The 14,269-nt window shown below is 47.6% G+C and overlaps 9 protein-coding genes across 9 annotated transcripts; 3 read left to right on the top strand and 6 right to left on the bottom strand.

Moving 5' to 3' along the window:
- The first annotated feature begins 679 nt into the window (after positions 1-679).
- On the top strand, positions 680-2,108 carry BJ212DRAFT_1349304 (uncharacterized protein). The gene is made up of 5 exons (XM_041335451.1): positions 680-929; positions 986-1,285; positions 1,380-1,601; positions 1,665-1,725; positions 1,775-2,108. The coding sequence occupies exons 1-5, from the start codon at positions 843-845 to the stop codon at positions 1,882-1,884; spliced, it is 780 nt and encodes a 259-aa protein (XP_041194234.1). The 5' UTR covers positions 680-842; the 3' UTR covers positions 1,885-2,108.
- Positions 2,109-2,512: 404 nt separating this feature from the next.
- Positions 2,513-3,201, bottom strand: BJ212DRAFT_1349311 (uncharacterized protein). Its single transcript, XM_041335452.1, has 3 exons — positions 3,020-3,201; positions 2,648-2,963; positions 2,513-2,583 (listed from the first exon to the last, which is right to left on the bottom strand). The coding sequence occupies exons 2-3, from the start codon at positions 2,798-2,800 to the stop codon at positions 2,521-2,523; spliced, it is 216 nt and encodes a 71-aa protein (XP_041194235.1). The 5' UTR covers positions 2,801-2,963; positions 3,020-3,201; the 3' UTR covers positions 2,513-2,520.
- On the bottom strand, positions 2,824-3,738 carry BJ212DRAFT_1349313 (uncharacterized protein; the record flags this gene model as incomplete). The annotated part of the gene is made up of 4 exons (XM_041335453.1): positions 3,683-3,738; positions 3,572-3,641; positions 3,180-3,549; positions 2,824-2,963 (listed from the first exon to the last, which is right to left on the bottom strand). Exons 1-4 carry the CDS (start codon positions 3,718-3,720, stop codon positions 2,824-2,826), a joined length of 618 nt encoding a protein of 205 aa, XP_041194236.1. The 5' UTR covers positions 3,721-3,738.
- Positions 3,739-5,388: 1,650 nt separating this feature from the next.
- BJ212DRAFT_1349325 (uncharacterized protein) lies at positions 5,389-6,146 on the bottom strand. The gene is made up of 2 exons (XM_041335454.1): positions 5,840-6,146; positions 5,389-5,783 (listed from the first exon to the last, which is right to left on the bottom strand). The coding sequence occupies exons 1-2, from the start codon at positions 5,935-5,937 to the stop codon at positions 5,591-5,593; spliced, it is 291 nt and encodes a 96-aa protein (XP_041194237.1). The 5' UTR covers positions 5,938-6,146; the 3' UTR covers positions 5,389-5,590.
- Positions 6,008-6,893, bottom strand: BJ212DRAFT_1349327 (uncharacterized protein). The gene is made up of 3 exons (XM_041335455.1): positions 6,641-6,893; positions 6,193-6,577; positions 6,008-6,139 (listed from the first exon to the last, which is right to left on the bottom strand). Exons 1-3 carry the CDS (start codon positions 6,767-6,769, stop codon positions 6,021-6,023), a joined length of 633 nt encoding a protein of 210 aa, XP_041194238.1. The 5' UTR covers positions 6,770-6,893; the 3' UTR covers positions 6,008-6,020.
- A 1,275-nt stretch (positions 6,894-8,168) lies between these two features.
- BJ212DRAFT_1269772 (uncharacterized protein) lies at positions 8,169-9,218 on the bottom strand (the record flags this gene model as incomplete). Its single annotated transcript, XM_041330830.1, has 1 exon — positions 8,169-9,218. The coding sequence occupies one exon, from the start codon at positions 9,216-9,218 to the stop codon at positions 8,169-8,171; it is 1,050 nt and encodes a 349-aa protein (XP_041194239.1).
- A 1,291-nt stretch (positions 9,219-10,509) lies between these two features.
- BJ212DRAFT_1349338 (histidine phosphatase superfamily) lies at positions 10,510-12,807 on the bottom strand. Its single transcript, XM_041335456.1, has 8 exons — positions 12,433-12,807; positions 12,056-12,376; positions 11,872-12,000; positions 11,613-11,760; positions 11,394-11,558; positions 11,172-11,341; positions 10,900-11,115; positions 10,510-10,779 (listed from the first exon to the last, which is right to left on the bottom strand). Exons 1-8 carry the CDS (start codon positions 12,544-12,546, stop codon positions 10,726-10,728), a joined length of 1,317 nt encoding a protein of 438 aa, XP_041194240.1. The 5' UTR covers positions 12,547-12,807; the 3' UTR covers positions 10,510-10,725.
- A 155-nt stretch (positions 12,808-12,962) lies between these two features.
- Positions 12,963-13,526, top strand: BJ212DRAFT_1349343 (uncharacterized protein). The gene is made up of 2 exons (XM_041335457.1): positions 12,963-13,200; positions 13,256-13,526. Exons 1-2 carry the CDS (start codon positions 13,182-13,184, stop codon positions 13,429-13,431), a joined length of 195 nt encoding a protein of 64 aa, XP_041194241.1. The 5' UTR covers positions 12,963-13,181; the 3' UTR covers positions 13,432-13,526.
- BJ212DRAFT_1499402 (uncharacterized protein) lies at positions 13,228-13,977 on the top strand. The gene has a single exon (XM_041341567.1). It carries the CDS (start codon positions 13,450-13,452, stop codon positions 13,738-13,740), a length of 291 nt encoding a protein of 96 aa, XP_041194242.1. The 5' UTR covers positions 13,228-13,449; the 3' UTR covers positions 13,741-13,977.
- The last annotated feature ends 292 nt before the right edge of the window (positions 13,978-14,269 follow it).

The raw sequence follows: 14,269 nt of genomic DNA on the forward strand, positions 1-14,269 counted from the left end.
CGTGTCGACTTCATGTGCGTCGGCTGATGCGACGTACAGAAATTCAATCATTTCTTGGAGGTGATAGCGCCTAGAAAAATGACCGAACGGTTCGTCGTAGTGGATAAAATCATGCCACTCGGGATGCTCCCTGCCGGGTGCCGCCTGGGTAGTAGGTGTGTGACGTGTCACTGGGCCATGAGAGAGAGAGTTTAATGTTGTTTGAATTGTGAGTGGGACAGAGCAGCGCTCTCGGAGTGGTCGATGTGTTTGGACAGGGGGATGAATATCTAACGCGGGTGTCAAATCATTCGTTGACGTCATTACGAGAATTGGGACGAGATATGGTGTATGAAAGTAATGGAGACCACTCGGATGATATGCAGATTCACAAACAGGAATAGAAAGCAACGCTCGGGCATTTTATCCTTTGAGAGGTGTGGAAGTTGTGGCTCTCTGTCCACATCCCGTAAAAAAGTGGGAACAATGACCTATATCGACCATGGTCACTGCCTCAAGAGTACTGAGTCATGCACATGTTTGAAAGAAGTACTGCACCTGATATACTGTGAATCTGAAGAACGAGACTGGTACTATCGATACGCGTATACTGCTAATACAGTAACAGTTAGTGTTGCTGCGAGGTTAAGCTGCCACTTTTCTGACCTGACTTGGATGATTGCTTTGGTTAAGCCACCGGATTACATAATAAATTCATGGCATCCACCTCCACATTCAGTGCGCCAGCACTAGCACTGTCGAGCAATTATTAACACCAATTACTTGTAGTTCCAGGGCACGACCTAGTGAGACACTTGCGACTAATCTGCTCTGCCAGTAGCACGCTTTTGTCCTCCTAAACTATGACTTTATCACCTTCATCCATGAAAGACTACGAGATATTCATGTCCACGGTCCAGAAGCCGCCCGAACCAGAGCAAAGCTTTGAGGTGTGCCATCATATTGATACCCATTGCTTCGACTCAATATACTACACCGTCATTAGGAGATGCGCGTAAAGGACTATATCAAAGCATACACAGCGACCGGTCGACCACCAGCACCAATCCCAGATCTACCAAATACCCCAAATGCTAGATTTGCACTCGGCTTGCCACCGATATTTTCTCCCATTCCAATAGAATCGACTACGAGCATCAGCTCTACAGGCATTGTGGCCGAGAAGGCCATAACAAACCCCAGTGATCTGCCCACCATCCAAGTATTTCAGGCGACTAAAACACCAATTGAAGGGCAGTTCCAGAGCATTACAGCACAACCCACTTTCAGTTCATTCTCCTATGAGGTATGTAGTGATAATATCGCGCACTCGCGGCCTATTTTTTTTCATTGCTCCAGCCACCGACTCAGGAATGTTGATGACCGCCTATCGAATCCAGGAATTGCGGCTTTATGCATATCTTTCAGGGAATATCATGCCTCCGACTCCACTTCCATCAGAGATACTCTCTTCGGACAACACGCCAACACAGGTCGTCCATCCATTTTACACCAATGATTCAGCAGCAACCGCGTTCGCACGCGCCAGTATGGGGCCTGACGCTCCAGATGCCTATATGAGCATCACAGCGTCTCTCAAATTCAACAAACATTCATTCGAGGTATATCTCCCCATTTATGAAGTGTTCCGTGCGGATGCTCTCATCTCGATTTTTGCACTTCAGGAACTACGGCTAGCATATCGTCTTGCTGGCAAGGAGCTTACCTCGATTGAAATTCCGACGCGTAAGTTACTACAGTTGGAGACGGACAAAATTGACAATATTTTCGGTAGCTACCCGGGGTAATATTTTGGGGCCAAACCAAGGTCAACTCCCCGCAACTGTACCTGCCCCGGCTCCTTCACTTCTCCTTGGACGCCCCCGTGGCGAAACACTACGATAATGAATCCTGTACATTCTTTTTGAGCTCAGTTGTTGTTTGTGTCACTTACCGTATACCATCATCGTTTCGTGCTATCATCGCCTCGTACTTGTACCACAGAATATTGTTGTTCTGGGTAATGGTCGAGAAGTCTAATGTACACAACATGTATTCGAGTCAAATTAGATTTTTTGGGGTGTATTGGTTAATTCATCATTGACTTCTCTGCTTATACCACGACTTGCTCAATCCTCTCAGTCGAAGATTCAAAGTCACATAATAATTCTTCGAGCACTACATGACCTGCGTAAGTAGTCCGCGTGCCTAAGCTTCCTCTCAATCAAAGGAAACGCTAACTGAACGGGAGAATTCATTAACTTAGCACGAACACCAACTGACGCAACACGTCCTTCGTTTCCCATTCTCAGTACGAGCGTCTGTGTTGAGGTTCATGGCTACCCTCAATTTGTGTTTATGCCCGTCGTATTATCAGAGGCCATAGACTCGACCCAGAAACGAAACGAACGAAACGACAGTGCATTGTCAAGTGGTTGATATTAGGACGCAATAAGTCAGAATTAGAAGAATAGAGTGATGAGCTCTTGTGTATGTCTAGAAGTAAGGACTACGGGAGGTTTGTCGAACTTTGGGAACGCATTACCATGCCAATACAGGAAAACGTCCATTAGCTGGCAAGAGATGGACGCCCATGAGCCATATCTACCGTGACGGGAACAACAAATGTTAGGTCATATATAAGGTCATATGAATCAAATATACGAACGTTATACAGGCGGTAGTTTGATTGGTCACAAATCTCGTCGCGAAAGAGAAAGTAGACCCCAAAACCGATAGAAACGAAGAAAATGCTGCAGAGAGGCCCCAGGCTCCAAAACGAGGTAAGAGCAAAGGAAAGTAGCGGAAGTACACAAAGCATATAGATGCGAGATGCTTCGGGCGCTACAATCGGCAGAGTTCGTCGCCCGACTTCCGATCGCCACTGACGTCGGCGAAATCCTGCGCATGAATTGTCAGAAGGATGACGAGCGCGCTACATGAGAACGCTTTTATGCTCGTTCCGTCAAGTGAAGGTTCTCCAGCTAAGATATAAATTTGTTAGACAAAATATTACCCTGAGAGTTTGAATGTGACTTACACGGCCGGCAGGAACGGTGGACTGATGGGGGTACGCCCTACATCAGGGCATTTGGGAATTCGAAGGAGGGTACGGAGCACAGGGCTCCGAGACTAGATAGTAATGTCCTACATAGAGTATCACTCTCGATGGACAAAAAACTGGATTTAAAAAAACGAACAACCAACCCCGGCAGTCACATGAGCCGCTACATTGCATAAATTTCTGAAAATGGGATGGTGACCAAGATAAAGATCGTCGTGAAGGATCATTAGCACGGTGGACACGCCACTAGTTATGAGCACATTTATGCTGAAAATGGATGAAAGGCCCAAACAGAAAACCAGGAGTGCCCAGCGCAAGGTACGAGAATCCTCGACGCCAATGCGCCCAGACAGTAAAGGACGCCATGGTTTATTCACGATCTCTTCATCAGCAGAGTATGATTGGTTAGAAACGTTGAATTGGAAGAGATGGAACCAGAGCCAGCACACAGTGCATGCCAGGGCTAGCGGGTCATGGCGAGGAGATACAACGGTTGCAAATACCATCTACCATTGACGGAATGAATACCACTGGAAAAATTAGCGTTTTGAAGTCAGATCCTGTGAAAAGCCAAGCAGTCTCGCAGTGGCGCAGTGCGCTGCGCAAAGTGGTCGCTGCGAAGCTGGAGCTGAACATGACTCGATCAATGTTTCAGCCTCTGTTTCACTGTTGAGCATTAAATAGCTTGAAAGGATGGCTGGATTCTATTTATTAATTCTTGTCAAAAATAATTTCCGGTTTATGCTCGTACAGCGGTGACCTCCGCGCGCGGATACCGAGGCGCGTAGCACTACGATCGCAAGCGGTATCGACCGGGCTAATGATAGCAATATGATGCTGCAGTGACTGAGTGAATTTCGGAGGGGTTACGTATAGACACTGGAATGATCACAGTTAGCAAGAACAATAACATATATACAACATAAGTACTCAGTGCGTAGCGTCCTGAATTTGAAAAGGGTCACTGATTCATGTGTTCGAGACCACGGGAGTCGGCAAGTATGTAAACCATTCCGTTAAATGTCTCGGTCCGGGGTCATTTCATCTCTGCCAATCCTACACGAATATATCAACCAGAGTACTATAGTACATAGTGTTGGCCTGAACTCCCCTATGCAGACTGATTGAAATGGGGTAACCAGAGGGAATTGCAGAGATTCAGGGGAAATTGGGAAGGTTCATACGCCAAACCCGGATCAATTTCTGTGAGCCCTCGATTCCAGGTTCCCGTAATCATTACAGTCTGGACTTCGAAGGAAAACATAAGCAATGATCGGTGTTCCTGCAGGCGTCTCACACTCATATATAGCATATATGATGCCACACTGATCCGTGAGTACGTTAGATACGCCCACAAGCCATCTTCTGAAAATTCAACACACCGGCCGGCCTCTTCTATGGCCCGAGGTGAAGGTACGCGAGAAACATGCACAAAAGCCCAAACCGCGGCCTCGACCAAGGAAAGTACGTAAGGTTACAGAACTTAGCTCCCGTTTCGTACTGCGAAATCAACAAGAGACTTGTTTTGTAAGGACTAAAGGCTACACACACAAAATGCATACCTTGAAATCCTTTTATCTGTTCCCGCAGGGTACTGCAGACTGAGAAATGTGGTCGAGGAGGCATGTGGCAGTGAAGTCTTCAAGGCATGTCGTCACTGGTCAGCAAAGACATATTTTGCACGGTGGGCGGAGGGATCGAGGCATTGAGCCTGAAAAGCGCGAGTATATGTGAAGGGTTGCGAGTCGGCGGTTTCACCGAGTTTCGCGCAGCTGCCCATAACGGCGTTGCAAGTACTAGTGCACTTGATGAAAAGGGTGCGTTGGTGTGCACCCGCCGGGTGCGGTGGTGGTAGTGCACAGCCACTGCCGCACCCGAACTACTTGTCAGTGTAATTCTTACACGACAACATGTATTATATACATACACACACAAGACACTTGTTGCGGCGCCGATGCAGCAAAATCCTAACCATGAACATTGCTTCCGTTAGACTTCGTTTACGACCCAATGATGCCTTCCCTTTGTACATACCACCACTAGCGAAAGCGTTGCACAAGCCTTTAAATGAAGCAGCTTAAAATATACGGACCTAAATATTACGCAGTATTACCTCATGTCCATCAGCATGGCCTCGACACCTGGTCGGGGTGCTGCGAATGATATTTTGTCGATCGATCGCTCGGGTGTGTCGTGCCGCACAAATACTGGTTGATGTTAGTTAGGGTTAGTTACTGACATAACACGCCCTTCCCCACTCTCAGTATGAGCGTTTATGTTTTTCAAGGGGTACCCTCAATTTTGTTTATACCTGTCAGAGACAACTCGACCCGGAAACGAAACGAACGAAACGACAGTGGATTAATATTATCAAGTGGTTTATCATACGATGCAACAAGTCAGAATTAGAGCAATAGAGTGATGAGCTCTTGCGTATGTCTAGAAGTAAGGAGTAAGGAAGGTTTATCGAACTTTGGGAACGCATTACAAGTGAATAAGCTATAACTAGTAGGAAGGTTTTAGGGGCCTGTAAGGGATGATAACACACTAGTGGGAAACACCAAGGTCCAGAATGATTGTGCGTGTTGTTTGTGCAGTCAACGTGGCTCCTTTCCACTCACTGGATACAGACGCCCAATGACCACCGGAGTCCATGGTCCTGACGCAACAAGGCAATACTACCATCCCAACACAGGGAACGCCCATTCTCTGGCAAGAGATGAGCGTCCACGAGCCATATCTACAGGGAACAATAGACATTAGGTCATAGACAAGGCAATATGAAAGGATACGAACGTTATACAGGCGGTAGTTTGACTGGTCACGAATCTCGTCGCGAAAGAGAAAATAGCGAAGTCCGACCCAAGAATCGATAGACAAAGAAAATGCTGCATAGAGGCTCCAGGCTTTAAAACGAGGCAAGGAAAGTAGCGAAAGTACACAAAACATGTAGATGCGGGATCCTTGGGCGCCACAATCAGCAGATTTCGTCGCCATTGACGTCGGCGACATCCTGCGCATGAATTGTCAGAAGGACGACAAGCGCGCTACAAGAGAGAGCTTTTATGCTCGTTCCGTCAAGCGAAGATTCCCCAGCTAAAATATAAATCTGTTCAACCATTATTACCCTGAGGCTGAATGTGACTTACATAGAATCAATGAACAACCAACTCCAGCAGTCACATAAGCCGCTACATTGCATAAATTTCTGAAAATGGGATGGTGGCCGCGGCGAAGATTGTTGTGGAGGATCATCAGCACAGTGAACGCCCCACTAGTTATGAACAGATTTAAGCTGAAAACGGATGAAAGGCCCAAGCAGAAAACAAGGAGCGCCCAGCGCAAGGCACGAGAATCCTCGACGCTAATGCGCCCAGACGGCAAAGGACGCCATGGTTTGTTCACGATATCTTCATCAGCAGAGTAGGAATGGTTAGAGACGTTGAATTGGAAGAGATGGAACCAGAGCCAGCACGCAGTGCATGCCAGGGCTAGCGGTTCGGGACGAGGAGATACAACGGTTGCAAATACGATCTACCACAAAAAATCAGTGTCGTGGAGTAGTAGTCGACTCATTGACGGAATGAGTATTAATACCACTGGAAAAACTAGTGTTTTGAAGTCAGATTCTGTGAAAAGCCAAGCAGTCTCGCAGTGGCGCAGCAAAGTGGTGGCTGTGAAGTTGGACATGAGTGTTTTAGCCTCTGTTTCACCGTTCAGCATCATTTAAATAGTTTGAAAGGATAGTTCTTGTCAATTGAATGTGGACTTCGGTTCGCGGTTGTCACATTTCGCATACTTAACCGTAACGGCGACTTCTGGGCGTGGATATCACTAGGTACTTGTATACCCCAACAAACAAAGGAAACTGTAATTAAGATGTAGTGCCCTATGGGGTTAGGGTATAGTACGAGAGGAGTCCGCGTTTGAGATGATACACTTCACTTCCTCCTACGACTCGGAGTCCTTAAGTCCTCCTCCCTCTACCTATCCATCTCATCACCCTCTCTTCGTGGATACCGAGAATAGCAATGTGATGCTGCAGTGATTTTCGGATGGAAAAGGTTATCGGTGAGTTACGTGTAGACAACAATAACAGACTCAGTTAGCGAGACCTATAGCATATACATCGGCATCCTTATGGGAGAATTGAACGTCGACTTCCATTCAATATTTCTCGGTCCAGGGTCATTGCATTTCGGATCATGCTGCTAATCCTGCAACGAACATATCAACAAGAGTAGCTGTATACAGCAAAACACTTTTTTCCCACCATCGAAAAATGGCTGGCCACAGCTTGGTCCCTTCTGTACAGAGCCCACAGAGGCAAAGTGGTTTGCTGATTAGTAGTAATTAATGAGTAGTCTTGACCCCCTAGGCAGACCGAATCATTGAAACGGGTGGACTAGATAAGTAGTAGAAGGTAATAAGGGAAGATTCACACACCCAACCTGGATCAATTTCTGTAAGCCCTCGGTTCTGGATTCCCGCAGGTCCATCACAGTCAGAACATGAACCCTGAGCCATTGCATTACAACAGATATCCTAACAGACCTTAGTACCTTCGCAATAAAACGGAGGCGCAGGAAATAAAACCGCGTGCCACGAAACAAGATGAAAGTCAGCAGGGCCGAGCTTACTAATAGTCACAAAGACTCGGGAAACATAATGATTGGTATTACTGCAGGCGTCTCACAAATGATATATATCATCCCACAGTACACCAATCCGTGAATTATGATTAGTTAGTAGGTGCCACACCAGCCACCATGTTCATCCCAGCCTTCAATTCGACTCACCGGCCCCTTCTACGGCTACAAGGTGGAGATACGATTTGGCTTAGAACACGCTCGTCCATACATTGCGTGGAGTGGCCCCAATAATGAATACTTGAAGATTGTCATTTAAGAGTCGACAAAGAACATTACTGCAATAAATAACCTCACAAAACCGTTGGTTGGGAGCTGACCAGAACCTCCAGCACAAGTACAGGTTTGAAAGTAAACGAAGCAGAAAGACTGGGTACAGTGAAGGAAAAGAGATTGAAGCCTTCATCGTGTAAAGAGGCTACGTGTGAACGAAGTGGAAAGTCAACAAATACAGATGAGAACAACTTCCTCAAGCGCTATTTCAGTAGGCCGCATGCCCAGGCTTCCTCCCAATCAAAGGAAACACTGAACTGGATGGGAGAGTTCCCCAACTTGGTCCGAACACCAACGGACACAATAAGCCCTTCCCCACTCTCGATGTAAGCGCTTATGTCCTTGGGGTCCCAGTAGGCCGAGTGTGGGGGATCGAACAACGTCAATAGTTCAACATCCACGTTCTCCTCGCTCAGACTCGTCTTCGCAGCGACCGTAAGCACGATTCGTGGCAGCACCAGCGAAACTGTTCGAAGGCGTTTGAACGAATCCCATGGGACGCTTGTCATCCATTCAGGGAGTGGGTATTGCCGATGTTCCAAGTCGTCGAAGCAGGGATCATAGGTAGGAAGCAGATGGGTCTCTGCTCTTGTGGGGGAGAGGAAGGAGAGGCGTGAAATTGATGCAAGGAAAGCGGATCCCTCGGTAGTGCTTGTGAGAGGGCGCCATCGATTGAATTCCCCCACTAATGTCAAATTGTTGGTGCGCCAAGGAGGAGGGGCACGTTCTGGGTCGTTGATGTGGATGCAGGAGCTCCATGCGGACTCGAGGCAGCCGTAAAGAAGCCACAGACTTTCAAAGTCTAGTGCGAGGGAGGGTGCGGATAGCAGCACCGGCGCCAGTAGGCTGAAATCAGCTTCAAGCTCAGATGTGGTAGATGAGGCAAAGTTGCTATGCACGGGAGCTTGTGGGGGAGGTTCACAGATTCGCCCAAACCAAACCCTGTTTACGCGACCAGCGTAATCGAAATGGAGGTCATTTCCTTCTAGAGCGAATGCTTGCTGCATGCGCAGGGTACGGACGAAAGCCGTGACGTTGTTATATTCCGGGAGCAATATTGTGCGCAGAAGCTCAGGAAGAACGGTGCGTCTGACGATTTTGGAGACGTGGCATAGTGAGAGGGCGGATGCATATGGATTCTTCGATGCATCGTCGCTAGTTTTGACGAAAGTAGGCCTTGCAGCGTGTGCAAAGATGAGGAGGATGAGCTCTGTGGAAAGATTTGCAAACGGAAATGGAGAAGTGGCTTGCATGATGGGAAAGAAGGGTGTGAAGCTGTTTAGATGATGCACAAATTTTCGTTGAGACGCACCTTATAAACCAGTGACGATCCATATGTGGATTGTGGTCTGGGATAAAAAGGGCGTTGAATGCCAAGGGTCCACAGTACTGCGGCGCACATTGTCCACAGCGGAGATATGCCAGCGCATCTGAGGAAATGTAGTCCACGGGTATTTATTGTTCCATTCGGTTGCGCGATTGCAGTCTGCTGTAGCAGACAACTGTGGCTTCGTGAAATTTACTTACTATCAGTGTCCACGAGAAAGTCCAAATTGGGCCTGGCTGGGCCTTCGGTTGATACAAAGTTACTGGCCGAAATAGGAAGGGACAATATGAAAATTGTTTCCGATAGACTTCGACTCTGTAACCTAATGAGGCCTTCCCTTTGTACATCCTTCCAGTGAAAGCGTTTTACAAACCTTCTCAAACAGCCTGAAACGCACAGATCCAAAGGTTACACAGCAATGTAATACCGCGCGTCCGTCAGCGTGGCCTTGATACCCGGTCGGAGGTGCTGCGTATGATATTACGTCGGCATGAATCACCTGGGCGTGTCGTGCCACACAGATACTGGTCGACCGTGATTATATTGACGAACAAATTTGTGGATGTTATCGTGATTATGAAGCTCTGGAGACGCCTTCTTAGGAATTTGGACAAATTTTCTTAGAAAGGTACACCTTGCTGTGCATAGTTCTTGACAAAGCTTCCATTCTTACCTTGTTATCATGATGTACAGCATCCTGGTCTCAATCCATCAGCTCATAAGGAGGCCACTAGTGGACTCGAAATAGGGTAATAGGTAATAGGTTCTTTCGTAACTCGTTGTTTGACTGAGTACAGGTCGATGGCATCGGTTGGCATCGAGCCACTCAGAGGGACGGCAGACGTGAAATTTGTTTGGTCTCTCACTACGACGTGACAGTTAACATGTCTCCGCGCCAACCTAAATAAGGTTGAGGATGGTCGCCAGTCTAGCGCTTACTATGGATAGTTCCGTCGACGAGCGCTTGAACGTTGGAGAGTGAGTTTTGAGTCAAGTCCAGTGATTCACATTGGCAAGTCTGGCAGCGATACAGGGAATTCTTGCGACTCGGAGGTTGCGCTTCATAACAAACGATGCCCAGGTATCGTGCATGTTGAAGGGTGAATCAGCAGAAGTTCCAGAACACTTTTCCTTGCATTCCCTGTGACCCGATGGTCTACTTTGATCCTATACCATCGGCAAGCCGATCCACAATGTCGTAGCAAGCGGTGCAAAGATCCGAGAAAATGCGTGAATTTCATAACTTAACTATGGGGACCCAAACCTATATAATAAATTACACAGTAGTCATGTTGTAAACGAGAAGAAAAAATGTGGCAAGAGTCTGAAGCAATGCGATGCAGGTCCAGATACCAATCGAACAAGAAACCCACCCTGCTGAAGCATGTAGTGAAGATTTTTTTCAACCTCTCCGACTCCTACTAGACCGGCATTTACAAGGGAAGGCACTGCTTCTCACTCATGGAAGCGGGCTGAGCGACGACGTTCTGTCGTGAATAAGAAAGGGGAAATGTACATTTTGTCAGTACGGGCACAATACCAGGACCGACGTCGGAAAGGGTTCCATAATTGGGGTACTGGCTCTGGGGTAAGTAGAACTGACTCACCTCGTCGTCAGCAAGACGGATGCGAGTGTTCTGAGCCTTGGCACGGGCGCTCCTGATGAATTTTGAGAGGATGAACATGCCGAAGAGGAAGACAGCAGCCAGAATGGCAAAGACAGTGCTGGAGATCACGCTCTGGGAGTCACTGTGGACCCAGTCATCAGTAAGACCTGAGCTGCAAGCAGCGGCCCATTGCTTCTGGCTGGCAATGGCGTAGTTCTGGAATAGTGGTATTAAGTAAGAGCAAATTAAAAAGAACTAGCGTAGGTGCCTACCTCGATCCTGTAGATGAATTCCGTTGCAGCAATGTCATACTTGTGGCCAAAAGCATGGTAGGTCTCGAAGTCGCCGCGGGTGCCGTTCTTGAACTTGATCCTGACGAAGTCACGGTCTTCAGGGGGAGGTCCGCGACGGAGCTCAAAGGCAAGAGCAGAAGCGTAGTTCGCTGTAGTCCTTGCGTTAATCAGCTGAACACATCGAAGTGAGATCATACGCACGGATACCGGCAAGCTCAGGGTTCTCTTTGATCATCTCAAGCATGTGGAATAGGGAGATGAAAGGCTGGTAGGAGGTCTCAACGAGGAGGAACTGTAGAGGGTCACCGTTGAATGCAATCCGCTGGAGGGAGTTCAAGACCGTGTGGAGGATCGTGCGGCCAGCCACTGAACAAAATAAGATTAGTGATGGACCACGTACGTGAATCGAATTCGGCTCACAGTTACCAATGCCACCGACATGCTTGTCCGAGAAGATGGCATTCTCGTGGTAGTCAGCAAAACCACGAGCCTGTTCAAGCAAAGTGGGAAGAAGGCGGTGAGCGTAGGTCTTATTGTGAGAGTGCCCAGTCGAGATGTAATCGTAAATCTAGAAGAAGTTCAGCACGACACCAGTAACCTAAGTTAGATGGCGACACACATTCCACTAAATCACAGAGGTAATCAGCATTTGTATCAAAGAATGAGAGGTGTAACCTACAGCGTTCTCAAGAGTAGTAGGGCGGCCGAAAACGTAGTCCCTGACAGCACCGAAGAAAGGACCAGCAGCCTTTGCAGTCTCCTTGAACCCAGAAGACGAGTAGACATTGGAGATGTGCTGCTCGAAAGCCTGCAGGTCATGGTGAGATCGCAGTTCCGCAGGTTTGAACTATTGTATTGCTTACTGGGCAGTCGATCCATGGCTCAAGGGACCTGTCGTTACCGGGATCGACAGTCTGGATGGGAACGTACTGGTAACCGCCAAGGGGAGCAACGACAGTGGTCTCGTTAGCAAGAACGATCCTGTTGGCAGGGTTGGGAGGGAAAAGACCCTGGAGGAGGGCGACAGCAGAGTCAAATATCACGGTACCCTCACCGCCAGCCTTGGCATGGACGTGAACCTCATGGGTATCTACGAGGTCGGTTTTCATGTTCGCGATGTATGAAGGAGAAGACGAGGACATGTAGGTCGAGCGAAGGAAGGATCCGAGCTGGTGGGACTGGACCTGTAGCGCAGGCTGCATTAGCTAGGGAAGTTACAAGCCGCATACAAGTGACTTACAACACCAAGAGCAGTGCTTTCAGTGTAGGAGCTCTCATAGGTCTTAGGATCCTGGTAGTACTCTGTGCGGTCACCATTACGGGCGATGACGAGAACACCAAGAACGTCAGTCATGTTGGTATTGGGAGTAGGTAGTTGGTGAGTGTTGAGGAATTAGAGAGGAGTGCTGCTGTTCTGTTGTGACGGTTGGAATCCTCGTCTTAAATCATGGTAGAACGCCAGCCCCTGCGCTTGTATGCTTTGCACTTGTCACTCTAGATCACATTAGGTTAGCAAGGAGAAGGCCTGGAAAACGCAAGGAGGGAACAGCACGGAGCGAACGCATAGAAGCTCGCAGAAGGCATCGTGATGGCCGTTCTGTAAATTGAAAAGTGCCACTTGCTTCCTGACGGCGGCAGCGCCTGACTTGGCAATTGAGCGCGCGCCCAGTGCTGGCTGTACGCCATCATGTGACAGCACGCACAGCAAGTACTTACTGGAATCAATTTCCGTTAACTACTCCACAGCTGCTTCACAGCTTAGCGCTTAATCTTTGCTCAAACCGTCACCATCGGATAAACTTGCGATTTCACAACTTATCCTTCCCTCAAGTTGCAGCTTAGATTTTTTCGATTAGCGTTTTCGTACGTCTTTCCTCGAGATAACTGGCATATGATGTCTAACCTAACCACACTGTTGATTCTTGAACACCAGTGCTGATCTTTCTATTCCGAAACTCGCCAATTGTGTCTTATCATCAACCTTTCATAATGAGTTACCAGGATCAATGTCAGTATTCACATCTCTGATCTCTTTTGCATTCTAACCTCAACCTCATTGACAGTTCATGGCAATCTTCAATCAATTGAAGGAACTTGGGAGAGGCTTTCCCAGGTTGCTGTCAAGGGTGCTGAGTACAACACCTGTGAATGCCAGCCCCATCCAAAATGTCTAAAAGGGACTCAGGTAGATCTCCTTGACTACATTTATGGGTTCTTAGACAAGAAAGAGAAGAATTGACTTATATGGCTGCATGGCATGGTGGGCATTGGAAAGTCTGCTGTTGTGTTCACTGTAGCTGAAAAGATGAGAGGTCTGAAAATGACAGAAGAGACGAAGATAGAAAAACAGCTTGGGGGAACATTCTTTTTCTTGTGCAAGCACATAAAATGCTGCACCACTGGCTATTTCTTTGCAATGCTTGCCTACCAGCTTGCCAGTAATTTTCCCAGTGTCTGGGAGGATGTGAACAGAGCCATCATTGAAAATCCTGCCCTTCTAGATCCTGACAAGTCTCTTTGGGATCAGATGGAGGTGTTGTTTCTCTGACCTCTCTGGAAGCTTTTTCTCAGACTTTGTGACTGTCTGCCTTTGATGTTTGTTATTGATGCCCTTGATGAATGCACACCTGAATCACTCGGATCTGAATCCTTTGATGAACCTACCTCTGAAAATGAGCTTGCTGATCTGATCTCCCTGCTTGGTGAAGCTCTTTATGAACCTGATCTGCCCATCGTCCACATTCTGCTCATGAGTCACTCAAAAGAGCATATCCACAAAGCTGTGCAGGCTGAAGAGATGCACCTGCTTCTGTGTGAAATACCAGTGAAGATCTCTGGGAAGGGCGTTGCTGCCACCATCTCATTAGATGGCACAGATGTTGACAACAACATATATGTTTTCTTGCAGCACTTGTTCAGAGAACTGGGAAGTTGCCATCCAGACTTCCCATAGCCATTGGCCAATCAACTTGCACAGCTGGCAAGCCAAGTGGGGAGACATTTTATTGTTGCATCTATGATGATGAAATTCATTGATGATCAAAACCATGATCCCCATGATCAACTTCAGCTCATGC

This window comes from Suillus subaureus, assembly GCF_016647635.1.
Source record: "Suillus subaureus strain MN1 chromosome Unknown BJ212scaffold_12, whole genome shotgun sequence".
NCBI lineage: Eukaryota > Fungi > Basidiomycota > Agaricomycetes > Boletales > Suillaceae > Suillus > Suillus subaureus.